An 18,117-nucleotide genomic window follows, 5' to 3' on the forward strand; every position below is an offset into this window, starting at 1 on the left:
AACAGTTGAACGCTGAACTTCTTTGTCTCTTTTTGATTTGCAATTGATTCTAATAACACAGAGCGAACATTGTATACAAAGTTTAGAGGACTAGCAAGTTCAGTATGTGTGAATGACCAAAATTAAAACCTCCTTCGAAGGCAAGGTTAATCCTACGTAGCCCAACAATTAAGTATGCCAATAATAAAAAGCAAGTGGAAGAGAGAGAGCAGGCCACCCCCAGAAGGAATATTTAGAAGATTCATCTAGCAAGCTCATGGACAACCCAGCAAAAAGCAGGGCAGAAACAAGGATAAGAACTCAGGCTCTCCCTAGGTGCTAGAAATGACAAATGCAATGATTTGGAGAAGAAAGAATCACTCTTTGTGAAAATGTTAATTTATATGAGAATTCAAAATATGGGTCTCGGAACGTATCTGGTTTACGGTAGCTTAATGCTACCATTTAAGTAAGTTCTCTATATTTTGAAAATATGTGAGCTTCCCGTGGCTGTTAGATTATAAATAAAAGTGTTGTGTTAAAGTGTTCAAAATTGCTTCATTTTTCAGTCTTGAAGTAATAAAATTTCAATTTAAAAAAAATCAGCAATTTAAAAAAAAGTAATTAAAAACTTCTCCAAAATGTGTTTTATTTTGTGAGATTTTATTAATTCTATTCAGCAATCACATAGACACATTGCCTTCTCTCTATCCTGCTTCAAGAGAGGGCAGAAGCTAAAGCATTGTTGAATATCCTAATGCTCAAAAAGCAGTCACCTTTGCCCTTACGTGATGTCCTGTGAGACGAGGCTGAATAGTGTTTGCCCATCAAAGTAGCATTTGCTTTTGGAGTTACTGTGCTGAAATACTGTTTCCCTTTCATATTTTGGTGTTCAGTAGTGAAAATTGGTGAAAGTAAACATACTCCTGTTCTCTTCAGTAATTATTTTCATTTTGGTAAAAGTGCTTTTGAACAAAATGAAATACATAAAGCCGTTTGATATTCTGTGTAATTCTCCCAAATTTAATGGAAAGTAGACTGATACTAGGCCACACTTAGGGTTTCCCTCTTTTTTGTTCATGAATATTTAAAATTATAGTTAATTAGTTTGAAAACAAATGGATTGTGCTGTTGCCAAAGAGGGGTGAAAGATTTATATGAATATTAGAGATTCTTAGTTGTAAATGAGTAGTAATTTTTGTAATAAATGTAGCACTGTATTCAAGACTGTGACTTGATTATAAAATTTTGTTGCAACAAATCTGATAGGTGCTGTTTATTTGAGGAGACCTGACCAATGGCATCTTTTAATTATAATTAGTTACCTTTCTGTTCTGGAAATCTACCTAATATTTGCATGTACATAAAAAAAAATGGTAGAACTTAATTTGTGTGTGAATTTCAGGGATCCAGGATACCGCTACTGATTGTGCACCCTTGTGCCGGATGTGATAATTCATGTCTCATTCTTCACCCCCCCCAGCCCCCGGCTCCCCATTGTAGCAAATCATTTACTCCAATATTGTGTCAAAACATGCAATTAGTAGTGTTCAGTTTTAGTACTTGTCACATTTTCTGTGTTGATAAATTTTTCAGTATTAGTGACATGTGTCAATGGGAAAATACTGAAATAAATTGTAAGAATTTGTAAGAATTTGGCTTCATTGGCTCCTAATGACAGCTAGTTCTCATCTACAGCAATTGAGGACACACCAAACATTTGATATATATTTGATCTGTTTACATATATTGAAGTGCTATCCTCCCCAGGGATTCTTGCAGTTTTGTCAATGCAAAATACTGTAAATGCTGACAGCAAAGATGACTTTTCTTTAGCCAAACATGTTCATTCAGGATTTTCTGCTGCACATTGGATTGGGGTGCTTTTCTATTGATATTTGAGTCCCCTAAGTATGTGACAAATATGGAGCCAGTGCAGATATTAAGACCAGTAAACAATGATCTTGTTTCAATTCATACTGTTCAACAGTTTAATCTGGAGAGTTTAGTTTGTTACTGTTTTTTATTCATCATTTATATTTATTATGAATTGATTTATTTTGTTATGTATACTACAAAATCAGCACTATTAATTATACCACATTATATAGTATCCCTTGAAGTGGACTTACACAGGTTTATACACAGAACTGGTCTACACCTTTTAAAGAATATATATATAAATATTTCTGCTTTATTTTTTGTAAATTCTCACTTTAAAATGGAAAACAATCCAAATTGCCTTTGTATTATATCTTTCACTCATTCCTTTGTAGAATGTCTCTAATTATCTTAATTCTGCCTTCTGCACTTTCATTTAAAATCTGTCAGATTTTGTTCATCTCTTAAATTGAAAATAGCTGTTTTTTTGACAAGAGCACAGAATGGTAGTAATTCAGTTCTGTAGTTAGATTGTTCAGTTGACTGTTACTTTAGGTTTTAAAATAAGCTGCTTTGAAAGGTGACTTGCAAGTTTGAACTTGTAATATTGTGTGCATAAAATATTTCAGTATGAACCTAGTACCCTAGTTTATTTGCAAATGTCTGCTGCCTCTATAAAGTTAAATGTTGTCAACCTCGGTGAATATTGTCGTATTAATCTAGAAATTTTCAAGTTTGATAGTGAATAGGAATTATTGTTGTGGTGAATCCTACCAATTTTTAAATTTAATTGTGGACTTACTTTTAATGAATGATTATTTTTATTTTTAGGTGACCTTCACACACACTGGTCCATCTGTAGAAAAGACCTAGAGGTAAGTTACTTCAAAATGAGCTCATTAAGGAATGTGGTGACCATTTCCTGTTTAATGAAGCACTTTATCAGGCTTGCTAGATTTTTCAATTGTAATAAAATACTAATGGTAATGCTAACAAATTATAAACCTGGTTCTATTCCTGTATCGTCTCCAGCAAGGTCTGGTACTTGGTAGATTTCATCAGCATCGAATGTAAAATTGTGGTGTACAATAAGATCCTAATTTGACAATTACCTAGTTAGAAACATGTGAAGCCTTAAATAAGGGTGCAAATTGATGGCTGAACTGTAATTTTTTAATGCTTTGTTTGATTGGATTTTTACTATATTTAAATGTGCTGTTCCAAAAATAATTTTGTGAAATAATATGTGGATAATGGCTATTGTTTACAAAAGTGGCCTTTTCTGTACTGTCAAGGATTCTGCTGTCAAGCTGCAGCTAAGTGTTGTTTTCTGGATTACTTAACATAATAGAGTAACGTATATTAAAGTTAGAGGAATCTTTGAATTTCCAATGTGAATACTATGCACCGATAATTTAGGGCAATACTTATTCATAACCCAGAAAAAATACTGCATCTTACAATGAAAAATTAAACAAATAGATTTTTGCTGGTGCTTGATTTCTTTAACCTTCACCTCAGCACCCCTCTGCCTTTCTCTCTCTCTCTCTCTACCTCACCACAACTGACTTATTTTTGCTGTTTTTTGTTTCTGCTTTTTTCTTGTCTTTGTTATCAATCTTGGGTATTTATTCTTGGGTATTTACGATTATTCCCCAGCGTTATTTTTATATTTATATTTTCGTGTCAATTTTTTTTTGTTTTTTAGACTTTTTATTTTCTGATTTCCTTTTGCTTATCTTTTTTTAAAAATCCTTTGTAGGTTTTATTTTACCAATGGACCAATCCATGAACAGTGGCAACGGGTGGGAGAACTTATGATGGGGGAAGCACTATTGAATAATAACAGTGGGGACAGTGGAATAAAATATAGGAAACTGGGTGCCCTCAGCAACAGAGGAGGAAATGGGCAAAGAAAATGTGGAGCAACAGCAAGAGGGAATATAAGAGAGCCCACAATTAAACAGATACAAACTTAAAATGACAAGACAACTGAATGCAGGATTAATAAACCCTGAAAATGGCTAGAGAGGGAACACAGCTATACTGGCAGACTCTGAAATTAATCCACATGCTGCATTCTAAGCAACAGTTTGGTGATGGGATTACTGTTCAAATTTAAACCCAGTCCATTGTTGCTGTATTTCAGTAAAAGCTTAACGTGTAATAGTGCCTGATGGCACTGTGCTTTGAAGGCAGTTGCCTCTTACATGACTTGATAGACCGTAGTGGAAATATTCTTTGGACATAATGTTTCAATGAATTATGCTTGGTTTGTCAGTCTAAGGCAGGAATAACCTGTAATGTATGATCTGGTTTGGTCAAATGTTGTATATATTGAATTATATTTGATAGCTCAGTTCACTTGATGTCCTATTGGATTAAGGCATCACTCAGTGTAGTCCTATCTCATACATGCCAGAAAGATGGCAAGTTAAATTCACAATCAGGAGTGAGCTAATTAATCTCAGCCAGGACTGCATTTGGAGCATTATTATTAGTCCCAGATTAGGAAGGGGATACATCACTCCAAGTTCATGTTCCTCATTCTGAAACAGCGGTTGCTTCTGTAAAGTGCTGATTTATCGATGTTAGGCAAGAGCTGAATTTAGTTCCTCTATGGTGACCTTCATGGTTAAATAGCCTACTGACCTTCACTATCTAATCTCAAGGGTAAAGAAGAGGCAATTTGGGACCACAGCTCTGTAAGAATAAGAATTTCAGGGAGAAGAAGGGAAAAAATATAAATGCTCCCTGAGTGTAATCATGTAAAGAAATTACATGTTAGCACAATGTAATTTTACCATGTTTCATGTCATATTAACAATCATTGTTTATTCTCTTTAGTCACTGTTTGGGAAGCAGCGCAGTCGCTACTATGCACCAAATAAAACAAGCATGGATTGCAGGAACTGTGGCAAACTGGGGCACATATCCAAAAACTGCCCATCTCCAAAGGTAATAGCCTGAAGTTTGAAACAGAATGTCCTTTCTATTGACACTTAAGAATAAAAGATCATGGAAAAAATTATTTCTAATATAACAAATACATGTTGTCAGATATGCTGTTTGATAATTCTCTGCTTATTCTGTTCCCTCAAATTTTTTTGTCGTTGTATGCAACCTGTTGTTGCACTGTGTGGTTCCTGTAAGATTACTGTGCCGCCACACACACATGCATTTAAAGAGAAAGTTGGTTGTGCACAACTTGTTTATTGCACTACAGGATACGTTCTGGATTGTTGCTCAGCTGTGCACCCATACAGCTTAGAAGAAACATTGCTGTCCAGTAAAGTATGTGACTTTCATGGCTCTGACTGTTACTATGGGCAGAATTTTTCATATGGTGGGTGGGCTCAGCAGGATGCAGTACTCTCATTGTTGCCTAACTAGGACTTTATAAAGGTTTAGCATCACTTTCCCACTTTTGCACTCAATATCTGTATTTATGAAACTCAAAATCCCATATACTTTGCAAATTACTTCCTCAATATTTCCTACCAACTTCAAAGATCTATGCATATGAATCCCCAAGTTCCTCTGTCCCTGCACACTCTTTAGAACTGTGCTACTAATGTTATATTGCCTCTTCCTATCCCTTCCTCCAAAATGCATCATCTCACACTTCTCTGTATTGAATTCCATCTGCCATGTGTCTGGGCATTCTGTTAGACTATCTAAATGTTACAGTCGATTGGTATCATCCTCATCATCAACCGCATCTCCACATTTGATATCTTGGGCAAATTGTGAAATTTTACTCAAAGTCCAGGTCACTTATATGTATATATACCACTGTCAACCATCCTCCAGCATGAAAACAACCGTTTACCACTCCTTGCTGTATTTGGTCCTTAAGAATTTTTTACAAAGCTGACACTGACCCTCCTATTCCGTGAGCCTCAATTTTGTTAGCCAGTCTTTTATGTGGTACTTTGTCAAATGCTTTCTTAAAATCCATATAAACAACATCCCTGGCATTCCTTTCACCAACTATCTCTGTTACTTCATCAAAAAATTAAAATACTTAGTCAAGCATGGTCTGCCCTTTACGAATCTGTGCTGGCTTTCCTTGATTAATTCAATTTTCTCCAAGTGCCTGTTGATTCTTTTTCCCTGATTACTGTTTGTAAAACCTTACCCACCACTGATGTTAAACTGACCAGCCTGTGGTTATTAGGGATGCCCCTGCACCCTTCCTCATATGAAGATGTCACATTTACCACTCCAATCTTCCAGCACCTCCCCCAAAATCTGGAGAAGAATCGAAGAATATGATAAGCCCGCCTGCTATCTCCACCCCCAATTCCTTTAGCAATCTGGGATGCAAGTGATCTGGAGCAGGTAACTGCTAATCCATTTTAAGCATAGCCAGTACATCCTGCCTGTAGATTTTCACCCTAACCATTACCACTACCATCTCTTCTTCTATCAATATTTTGGCAGTGTTCTCTTCCTTAGTAAACACCAATACAAAGTATTTATTAAGTCTTCTGGCCCTGCCATGTGCCCCTAGGCATATTCCATCCTCTTTGTCCCTAATACGAGCCCCCCTACCTCTTGCCACTGCTTACTGTTTATATGCTGGTAGAAGACTTTTGGGTTCCCTTTTATGTAAGCTACTATTCTATTCTTATATTCTCTCTTTGTCAGCCTTATTTTCCTCTTCACTTCTTCTTTCAACTTAATGTGGATTTGCTTGGCTCTTAGTTGTACAATTAATCAAACATGTATCATACGCCGTCTTTTTTTTTGTTTCATCATATTCTCTATCTCCATCACCAATCAAGGAGCCCTGGCTTTGGTCCCCTTCCCTGTCAACCTTGCCGGATTGTACCAAGTTTATACCTGAACCGTTTCCTCCATAAAGATCAGTTATTGTTTAGTTTGTTTTTTTCTGTCAGTGACTCATAGATTCATAGACATCTACAGCACAGACGGAGGCCATTCAGTTCATCGTGTCCACGCTGGTCAACAAAGATCTGACTACACTAATCCCATTTTCCAGCGCTTGGCCCATAGCCCTAGAGGCTATAGCATTGCAAGTGAATATCTAAATATTTCTTAATTGTTACAAGAGTTTCTGACTTAACCACCCTTTCAGGCAGTGAGTTCCAGACTCCCACCAGCCTCTGGGTGAAAAAATTTCTCCATATCTCCCCTTTTAGCCTTCTACCTCTTATCTTAAATCTATGCTCCTTAGTTATTGACCCCACCTACTAATGGAATAAGTGCCTTCCTATCGAACTTATCTATGCCCCTCATAATCTTATACACCTCTTTCAACCTTCGTTGCTCCAAGGAAAACAACCTCAGCCTATCCAATCTTTCCTCGTAGCTCAGACCCTCCAGCTCAGGCAGCATTCCGGGTAAATCTCTGCACTCTCTCCAGTGCAATCACATCCTTCCTATAATGTGGTGACCAGAAGTGCATACAGTACTCTAGTTGTGGCCTAACCAGTGTTTTATACAGTTTCAGCATAACCTCCCTGCTCTTGTATTCTACGCCTCGGCTAATAAAGGCAAGTATCCCTTATGCCTTCTTAACCGCCTTACCTACCTGCCCTGCTACCTTCAGGGATCTGTGGATATGCACATCAAGTTCCCTCTGATCTTCACTTTCCAGAGTCCACCCTTTCGTAGGGTAATCTCTTGCCTCGTCAGCCCTCCCCAAGTGCATTACCTCACACTTTTCCGGGTTGAATTCCATTTGTCACTGCTCTGCCCACCTGAGCAGTCCATTGATATCCTCCTGCAGTTTACGGCTATCCCCCTCACTATTTACCACCCTACCAATTTTCGTGTCATCCGCGAAGTTCTTGATCATACCCCCTACATTTAAGTTCAAACCATTTATGTACACCACGAACATCAAGGGCCCCAGCAGTGAGCCCTTTGGAACCCCACTGGAAACAGGTTTCCAGTCACGGAAACATCCCTCTACCATCATCCCTTGCTGCCTGCCTCTCAGCCAATTTTGGATCCAACGTGCCACTTTGCCTCAGATCCCATGAGCTCTTACTTTCTTGACCAATCTGCCATGAGGGACCTTATCAAAAGCCTTGCTAAAGTCAATGTAGACCACATCAAATGCAATACCCTCATCAACACTCCTTATTACCTTCTCAAAAAAATTTGATCAAATTTGTCAAACACGATCTTCCTTAACAAATCCTTGCTGACTATCCCCGACTAATCTGTGCCTGTCCATGTACAAATATATTCTGTCCCTCAGAATTGTTACTAGTAACTCCCCCACCACTGAGGTTAGACTGACTGGCCTGTAATTTCCTGGTCTATTCCTTCCTCCGTTTTTATAATAATGGGACAATGTTAGTAGTCCTCAGGCACCTCACCTGTGGCCAGAGAGAATTTGAAAATTACTGATAGGGCCCCTGATATCTCTTTCCTTGCCTCCCTCAACAGCCTGGGATGCATTTTCATCTGGTCCTGTGGATTTATCCACTTTTAAGGCCACTAAACCCACTAGTACCTCCCCTCTCTCTCCCTCTCTCTCCATGTTAATTTCCACTAATATTTCACAGTCCTCCAACCTGATGTCTATACCTGTGTTGTCCTTTTCCATTGTGAAGACTGATGCAAAGTATTCATTGAGGACTGTACCCATGTCTTCTGGGTCCCAACACCCTACCTATTTGGTCCCTAATTGGCCCTACTCTTTCTCTAGTTATTCTCTCGCTCTTAATATATTTTTAAAAACTCATTTGGGTTTTCCTTTATTCTGCCCACCAATGCTTTCTCATGCACTCTCTTAGCTTTCTTAATTTCCTTTTTAAGTTCCCCTCTGTACTTTTTATACTGCTCTCGGAACTCTGCCGTATTGAGCCCTCGGTATCTGCCATAAGCTTCTCCTTTTCTCTTAATCCTAACCTTTATGTCCCTTGATATCCAGGGCTTTTCAGACTTGGTGTCGCCCCCCCCCCCCCCCCCCCCCCCCCCCCCCCCCGTCTTTACGGAAACATATTTGTCCTGTACTCTCACTTTTTCTTCCTTGAATGCCTCCGACTGCCCTGACAGAGTTTTATCTGCAAGTAGCTGCTCCCAGTCCACTTGGGCCAAATTATATCTCATCTTAGTAAAATTACCCTTTCCCCTGTTTAGAACTTTTATTCCCGGCCCAACCTTACCCTTTTCCATAACTACCCTAAATCCAACTGAGTTATGGTCACTATCTCCAAAATGCTTCCGTACTGATGCACCTTCCACCTGCCCAAGCTCATTTACAAATATTAGGTCCAGAACTACCTGCTCCCTTGTTGGGCTTTCTATGTACTGGCTAAAAAGGCTCTCCTGGATGCAACTTAAGAATTTTGCTCCCTCCCTACCTTGCACATTAAAACAATCCCAATTAATATTTGGGTAGTTAAAATCCCCTACTATTACTGCCTTATTTTTCTTATACTTCTCTGAAATTTGATTATCGATTTGATCCTCTATCTCTCGTTGACTGTTTGGGGGCCTAAAGTACACACCCAACAGCATGTTTGCCCTTCTTATGATTTTCATTTCTACCCATATGGCCTCATTTGATGACCCTTCCAAGATATCATCCCTCCTCACTGCTAAAGTTGATCCCTTGAACAATATCGCAACAAGCCCCCCGCCCCCCACCCCCACCCCACCTCTATCCTCCTCTCTATCTCGTCTGAATACCCTATAATCAGGAATTTTGAGCTACTAATCCTGCCCTTCTTTTAGCCAAGTCTCGATCATAGCTATGATATCATACACCCATGTGCCTAACTGTGCCCCCAGCTTGTCTGTCTTATTCCTGAGGCTCCTTGCATTAAAATATATTCCATTTAGCCTTGCTAAATGCCCTTCTTTCTTATCTAGCCTATGTTTCCTCTGCCTTCTAGACTCGCTAGTGTTTTAACTTCTAATTCCATCTCAGCTTCTCTCCCCTCTGAACTACTCTTCAGGATCCCACCCCCCTGCAAATTTAATTTAAACCTGCCCCAACAGCATTAGCAAATCTCCCCACGAGGATGTTGATCCCATTCCTGTTCAGATGTAACCCATCCAACTTGTACAGGTCCCACATCCCCCAGAAACAGTCCCAATGCCCCAGGATTCTAAAGCCCTCCCTCCTGCATTATCTCTCCAGCCACGCATCTTCTGCTCAATCCTTCTGTTCCTATACTCACTACTGCATGGCACCAGGAATAATCCGGAGATCACTAACTTTGAAGTCCTGCTTTTCAATTTCCTACCTAACTCCCTAAAGTCTGCTTGCAGGACCTCATTTCTCTTTTTTCCTATGCCTTTGCTCCCAAAATGGACCACGACCTCTGGCTATTCACCCTCTCCCTTCAGAATGCCCTGCAGCCGTTCCATAACATCCTTGACCCTGGCACCCAGGAGGCAACATACCATCCTGGAGTCACATCTATGGCCACAGAAGCACCTGTCTACTCCCCTCACTAACGAATCCCCTATTGCCCTTCCACACTTCTTCCTTTCCCCCCCTAAGCAGCTGGACCACCCTCAGTGCCATGACCTTTGCTCTGGTCGGCTCCACAGAGGAACCGTCACTCTCACCTTTCTCCAAGACCAAAAAATGGCTTGCGATCAAGATGCACTCAGGAGATTCCCTCACTACCTGCCTGGTTCCCTCCTTCTGCCTGGCGGTCATCCATTCCCTCTCTGCTTGCTCTTCCTTAAGCTGCAGGGTGACCAAGTCCTGAAACGTGCTATTCACGAACCTCTCAGCCCCGTGAATGCACCGTAGTGCCCCCAGCTGACACTGAAGCTCCAAAACCCGGAGCTTGAGTTGCTCCAGTCTTCCTGCACACATGGTCGTCCAGACTGCCAGGAGCGTCCAGGATTTCCCACATAACGCAGGATGTGCAAATCACGGGACTGAGCTCCCCGGACACATCTTAACTAATTCAAATATGGACCCTTGCTTTTACTTTACCCATACTCCTACTTGAGTATAGACTAGAAGCTAGATCCTCTAGATAGACTAGATCCTCTAGGTGCTGCTGACTGCCTGTCCCAGGGTCTTTCTTGCAGTCTCCTCTAGGTGCAGCTGACTGCTTGTCCCAGGGTGGTCCTTTCACACTCTCCTCCTGTGTTTGGTTCCATTTTACTCTGGGTAGATCCCCTCTCATCCCATTGAAGTTAGTCCTTTTCCAATTTACAATTTCTACTTTAAATTGTTCCTTGCTTTTCTACAAGACTAATCTAAAATTAGGGATACGATGATCAATCATTCACAACCCAGTGTTCTCCCATAGACTTGTCCGCTTGGCCCACCTCATTCCCCAGCAACAGATCCAGAAATACCTTCCTCCTGGTTCAACTGAGAACATATTGATCAAGGAAGTTCTCCTGAATGCATTTCAGAAAATCCTCCCCAGTCTTTCTCTTAACTCTAACTCTTTTTGGATAATCAAAGTCCCCCAATGCCACCACTCTCTAGTTCTTTTACATATTTGATGTCTCCTTTTCAATTTGCTCCTCAATCTCACTATTTGGAGGCCTGTAGCATGATCCCTTTCTTGCTTATCAACTCTAAATAAAAGGATTCTGTCCTTACTCCCTCAAGAACATCCTCTCTTTCCAACATTGCAATGTCTTCCCTAACGAGGACTGCTACCACACCTCCCATTTTTCCTCCCCTATCTTTTCTGAACACTATCCTTGAATATTAAGCACCCAGTCTTCACCATTTTTAAGCCATGTTTACATTATTGCAATACACCATATCTCAAAGGGCTACTTTTGAGGTTCTGTTTGCTAGTTTCTTTCTTAGCATCTTGCAGGGCCTCACCCTTCTTTATACCTATGTTGTTGGTACCAATTTATACTATAATCTCTGGCTATTCACCCTCATACCTTCGAATGCACTGCAGCTGTTCAGTGACATCCTTGACCCTGGCACCAGGGAGGCAACATAACTGCTGAATTTGCATCTCTGACCACAGAACCCACCATCTGTTCCCCTAACTATGGAAATCCCTTTCGCTATTGCTTTCTCCATCTTCCTCCTACCCTGTATGCTGAGCTAGCTATGATAGCATGGAAAACAAAAACAGAATTACCTGGAAAAACTCAGCAACTCTGGCAGCATCGGCGGAGAAGAAAAGAGTTGATGTTTCGAGTCCTCATGACCCTTCAACAGAACTAGGTGAATCCAAGGAAGGGGTGAAATATAAGCTGGTTTAAGGTGTGTGTGTGTGTGGGGTGGGAAGTGGCGGGGGGGTTGTGGTTGTAGGGACAAGCAAGCAGTGATAAAATCAGATCATCAAAAGATGTCACAGACAACAGAACAAAAGCACACATAGGTGTTGAAGTTGGTGATATATATCTAAACGAATGTGCTAATAAGAATGGATGGTAGGGCACTCAAGGTATAGCTCTAGTGTGGGTGGGGGGAGCATAAAAGATTTAAAAATAATGGAAATAGGTGGGAAAAGAAAAATCTATATAATTTATTGGAAAAAACAAAAGGGAGGGTGAAGAAACAGAAAGGGGGTGGGGATGGGAGAGGGAGTTCAGGACCTAAAGTTGTTGAATTCAATATTCAGTCCAGAAGGCTGTAAAGTGCCTAGTCGGAAGATGAGGTGTTGTTCCTCCAGTTTGCGTTGGGCTTCACTGGAACAATGCAGCAAGCCAAGGACAGACATGGGCAAGAGAGCAGGGTGGTGTGTTAAAATGGCAAGTGACAGGGAGGTTTGGGTCACTCTCGCGGACAGACCACAGGTGTTCTGCAAAGCGGTCGCCCAGTTTACGTTTGGTCTCTCCAATGTAGAGGAGACCACATTGGGAGCAACGAATACAGTAGACTAAGTTGGGGGAAATGCAAGTGAAATGCTGCTTCACTTGAAAGGAGTGTTTGGGCCCTTGGACGGTGAGGAGAGAGGAAGTGAAGGGGCAGATGTTACATCTTTTGCATGGGCATGGGGTGGTGCCATAGGTGGGGGTTGAGGCGTAGGGGGTGATGAAGGAGTGGACCAGGGTGTCCCGGAGGGAACGATCCCTACGGAATGCCGACAGTGGGGGTGAAGGGAAGATGTGTTTGGTGGTGGCATCATGCTGGAGTTGGTGGAAATGGCGGAGGATGATCCTTTGAATGCGGAGGCTGGTGGGGTGATAAGTGAGGACAAGGGGGACCCTATCATGTTTCTGGGAGGGAGGAGAAGGCGTGAGGGCGGATGCGTGGGAGATGGGCCGGACACGGTTGAGGGCCCTGTCAACAACCGTGGGTGGAAAACCTCGGTTAAGGAAGAAGGAGGACATGTCAGAGGAACTGTTTTTGAAGGTAGCATCATCGGAACAGATGCGACGGAGAGAATGGGATGAAGTCCTTACAGGAAGCGGGGTGTGAGGAGCTATCGTCAAGGTAGCTGTGGGAGTCGGTAGGCTTATAATGGATATTGGTGGACAGTCTATCACCAGAGATTGAGACAGAGAGGTCAAGGAAGGGAAGGGAAGTGTCAGAGATGGACCACGTGAAAATGATGGAGGGGTGGAGATTGGAAGCAAAATTAATCACTTTTAATAATTTTTTTTTATTTAAAAAAACTTGGAAAAATTTATTAATTTTGCTTCCAATCTCCACCCCTCCATCATTTTCACGTGGTCCATCTCTGACACTTCCCTTCCCTTCCTTGACCTCTCTGTCTCAATCTCTGGTGATAGACTGTCCACCAATATCCATTACAAGCCTACCGACTCCCACAGCTACCTTGACTATAGCTCCTCACACTCCGCTTCCTGTAAGGTCTCCGTCCCATTCTCTCAGTTCCTTCGCCTCCGTCGCATCTGTTCCGATGATGCTACCTTCAAAAACAGTTCCTCTGACATGTCCTCCTTCTTCCTTAACCGAGGTTTTCAACTCACTGTCGTTGACAGGGCCCTCAACCGTGTCCGGCTCATCTCCCGCGCATCCGCCCTCACGCCTTCTCCTCCCTCCCAGAAACATGATAGGGTCCCCCTTGTCCTCACTTATCACCCCACCAGCCTCCGCATTCAAAGGATCATCCTCCGCCATTTCCGCCAACTCCAGCATGATGCCACCACCAAACACATCTTCCCTTCACCCCCCCTATCGGCATTCCGTAGGGATCGTTCCCTCCGGGACACCCTGGTCCACTCCTCCATCACCCCCTACTCCTCAACCCCCTCCTATGGCACCACCCCATGCCCACACAAAAGATGTAACATCTGCCCCTTCACTTCCTCTCTCCTCACCGTCCAAGGGCCCAAACACTCCTTTCAAGTGAAGCAGCATTTCACTTGCATTTCCCCCAACTTAGTCTACTGTATTCGTTGCTCCCAATGTGGTCTCCTCTACATTGGAGAGACCAAACGTAAACTGGGCGACCGCTTTGCAGAACACCTGCGGTCTGTCCGCAAGAATGTCCCAAACCTCCCTGTCACTTGCCATTTTAACACTCCACCCTGCTCTCTTGCCCACGTCTGTCCTTGGCTTGCTGCATTGTTCCAGTGAAGCTCAACGCAAACTGGAGGAACAACACCTCGTCTTCCGACTAGGCACTTTACAGACTGAATATTGAATTCAACAACTTTAGGCCCTGAACAACTTCAACACCTGTGTGTTCTTTTGTTCTGTCGTCTGTGACATCTTTTGATGATCTGCTTCTATCACTGCTTGCTTGTCCCTACAAGCACACCCCCCGCCAACCCCACCCCATACACACACACACCTTAAACCAGCTTATATTTCACCTCTTCCTTGGATTCACCTAGTTCTCTTGAAGGGTCATGAGGACTCGAAACGTCAACTCTTTTCTTCTCCGCCAATGCTGCCAGACCTGCTGAGTTTTTCCAGGTAATTCTGTTTTTGTTTTGGATTTCCAGCATCCACAGTTTTTTGTTTTTATCTCATGATAGCATGGACTTGGCTCTGGCCATGCACCATAATTGAACTATCACTCTCACTAGAACAGTGGGCGGCCTAAGAGCACAGCAGAAATAAAAGGAATGTCGGGGGGAGAGAGCATTGCAAGAACAAATCAAGAAAAAAAAATCAAGGACTAGCATCACAGGCAGCAGATAGGTTCTTTTGGATAGTCTGGAGTTGAGGAGCACATATCTGTTGGAGTTCAGGGATAGAGCCGAGTTAGCATGAGTGTCAGGAATTCACTCCACGTTTAAAGAAAAACCATAAGTGAAGTCAGCACAAGGGAAGGCGCTGATTGGAACTGAATGCTGATTGGAGAGTGCCACTCTGCTGCTCCGCCCCAAAACTCCTTCAAGTGCGAGCTCTTTACTTCTGGGCTCCCTGAATAACCAATCTTGTGTCGTAACTCCTTGATATCTTTTCTTTTGCTTGACTTGTTCTCACAGTGCTCTGTGCTGCTCCTTTTATCTCTACTGTGTTCTTTGGCCTCCCACTGTTCTTGCTGTGTTCTCTCTTTCCTCTGAGCTCTTGGGCCTTCTGCTCTTCTTGTCAATAGCATCTGGCCTATAATTTAGGTTTATCCTTCTTCACTAGTGTCTTTTTTATTCATTCATGCGATGTGGGTTTTGCTGGCTAGGTTAGCATTTATTGCCCATCCCTAATTGCCCTTGAGAAGGCGGTAGTGAGCTGCCTTCTCAAACTGCTGCAGTTGGTTTAGGTACACACACAGTGCTTTTAGGGAGGGAGTTCCAGGATTTTGACCCAGTGACAGTGAAGGAATGGTGATATAGTTCCAAGTCAGGATGGTGAGTGGCTTGGAGGGGAACTTCCATATGTTAACGTTTCCCTTTTTTCAGGAATGCTGAGTATCCAGTCCTGCCCTTTCTGTATTCTGTTTGACTCTCCACTATATAATGAACATGACATTTATCATAAGCCTCCAACTTCTGGTTCATTTTAGTCATAATTTCTTTAGTCATCCATGGACCACTAGTTTTGAATGCCTTTCCTTTTGTCCAATAGTGATGTGCTTGGGCTGGGATTTCTGTTCCTGTTTGTAGCGGGCATCATGGTGGGTGGGGGTGGAAATTTGCTGGGAGGGACAGAAATCAAGTGGGATCATCCGATGGTTTTGCCATAGCGGATTATGAATCCCACTGGAGGCTGGCACAAAACCAATCCCGCTAATGGGATGCAAAGTAAGGCCCGACCAGAATTGTCCCCCCACACCCAATTTACCATTACGCCAGCAGAAAAAAACCTGGGTCCAGAACATCACTGGATCAGCAGGATGTGCAAAATCCAGACTTACATTTAGGCCTTGCTCAGATAGCAGTTATCTGAAAAGATGATGATGCTGGAGGCCTATAGCTACCGGACCCTGGAGGAACACATGCATTGCATGGTGGGTGGATCCTCATGCACATGGCTCAGCCGCAAAGCAGCTCTCAGAAGATGGGAGATCTCCATGCAGCAGCTTCAAGTTTGCTGAGGCTTCAGATCTTCATGGACTTTGCTGATGCTTCAGATCTGCTTCGGAACTTCAGGGACTTCGCCATGGGCTCGCACCATCTTCCAGGGACTTTGCCATGGGTAGGTATGGATGAGTGATGAAGGTGGGGATGGAGAGGAAGGTCTAGGTGTGAGTGGGAGAGGAAGGTACATTGGATGGGGGATGAGGAAGGTGTTAGGAAGTTGGGAAGGAAGAGGTGAAGGTGTTGTAGGGGTGAAGTTGGGGGTGGCGAAGGTGTTGGGGTGTGTGAAATTGGGTTGGGGGGGGTCAAAGGTGTAAGTGGGGGAGGAAGGTGTACAGATTGGGGAAGGTGTAACAAGGAGAATAGTGTAAAGGTGGAGAGAAGGTGAAACAGGGAAGGAAGGTGTTGTAAGGGGGAGGAAGGTGTAATAGGGAGAATGGTGTAAAACAGGGAAGGAAGGTGTATGGAGGGGGGAAGATGTACAGAGTGGAGAAGGTTTGGGGGGATTGAAGGAGCAGCGAGGGTGGTTGGTGGAGATATGGAGGCAAACAGGAACCCTGAGGGTGGGAAGGAGGAGATTGGGTGGTCACTATGGATGTGGGTGGGATTTTCCAAAGTTGGGGAACATGCACCTTCACCTGGAATTCCTGAAGGAGAAGGGTTCAGGCTGTAGGGTAAAGGTGGGGAGGTGGAAGGTGATGCCAGGGGGGGTCCACTGTGATAAGGGAAAGGACATGGGTGACTGGGGAGGGGAAAGGACAGGGGAGCTTATTAGAAACTTTACTTTTGACCATTTTGCACAGATCAAAAGTGAATGGAGCCTCGTGTTGGACGGGGTGCTGCATGGGAGTGCAATCAGTGGGTGGGCGGACATGCAGGTCAGCTCAGCTGGACAACTGAAATAGAACACTAGCAAGCAGCATTAAAAATGCTCGGGACAGTGAGATGTGTGTGATGGATGAAGGCTCCACATGCATGGGAGAATGCTTGCATGAGGTTCTGAAAGGCCGTGCCACACACACATCTCCCTCCTGATTCACTCCTGGTCCTGCTGCGTGCAGCTGAACTGCTAGTGGCAGGGGGTTCAGGGGTGCAGCGGGTGGAGGGATGGTGTGGGGATGTGGGAGGAGGGGGTGCTGCAGGGGACGACTTGCGAGTCTGTCAATGAAGCTGAAAGACAACATTACATGTTATTCAGTAAAACTGAATATATTTTCAGATTATAAAGTGGTAAATGTGCTCACCCATGCAACCACTTGTGATCAAACTTTCTTGACATTTCTAGGCCTACCACCTTTTCTAGGCTCTGCCCTGACATCCACAGCAGGATTGGAAACTGCCTGTGCAGTGGTTGGCTCTATTGCCTCTGATGATTTCGGCGTCAGTCCTCTAGAGAGCCGAGGCCTGGAGGGCCCAGACTTGCTTTGGCTGTCTTCCTGTGGGTCAGCAGCTCCCTCTGGGGTGACAGAGGATGAGGTTGAGGGGGTCACAGGCAAAGGGGTCTCGGAAGAAGCGGACAGCCTCTCTGAGATTCCTGAGTGGATGACCCAGGGGTGTCCAGTTGCCGTTCCTCCTCCCTTTGGGTGTCCGAGGGTCCCAGCCTGACTCCTTGAGAGGAAGGAGCACCTGGAGGGACATCAAGGTGCCCCATTTTCCCCTTGTGTTGCCATTGTAGGAACTGCCCAATGGTGGAGTACAGGTCTGCGTGCATCCCTGCACTCTGCTTGACCAAGTCCTCCATGGCATCCTTTCCATGCAGATCTCCGTATATGCACATGTGAGCACCACTTCATCAGAGAGCAGGCAGACGCTCTCTTCCGACTCGTGTGCAACTCTGTTAAGGGCTTCTAACAGCTCTGCATGATGTTCCTCCACCTTCTGCTGACT

The 18,117-nt window shown here is 43.4% G+C and overlaps 1 protein-coding gene across 2 annotated transcripts in view; it reads left to right on the plus strand.

Annotated features, from left to right (window-relative positions):
• Positions 1–18,117, plus strand: part of zcchc7 (zinc finger, CCHC domain containing 7) — a 325,014-nt gene that overhangs the window by 199,854 nt on the left and 107,043 nt on the right. For both annotated transcript variants that reach the window (XM_041185240.1, XM_041185239.1), the window contains exons 3-4: positions 2,692–2,735; positions 4,708–4,818. In XM_041185240.1, the coding sequence (XP_041041174.1) occupies positions 2,692–2,735; positions 4,708–4,818 (155 nt within the window). The remainder of the gene's footprint in view (positions 1–2,691; positions 2,736–4,707; positions 4,819–18,117) is intronic.

The sequence above is a fragment of the Carcharodon carcharias genome, chromosome 4 (genome assembly GCF_017639515.1).
Source record: "Carcharodon carcharias isolate sCarCar2 chromosome 4, sCarCar2.pri, whole genome shotgun sequence".
NCBI lineage: Eukaryota > Metazoa > Chordata > Chondrichthyes > Lamniformes > Lamnidae > Carcharodon > Carcharodon carcharias.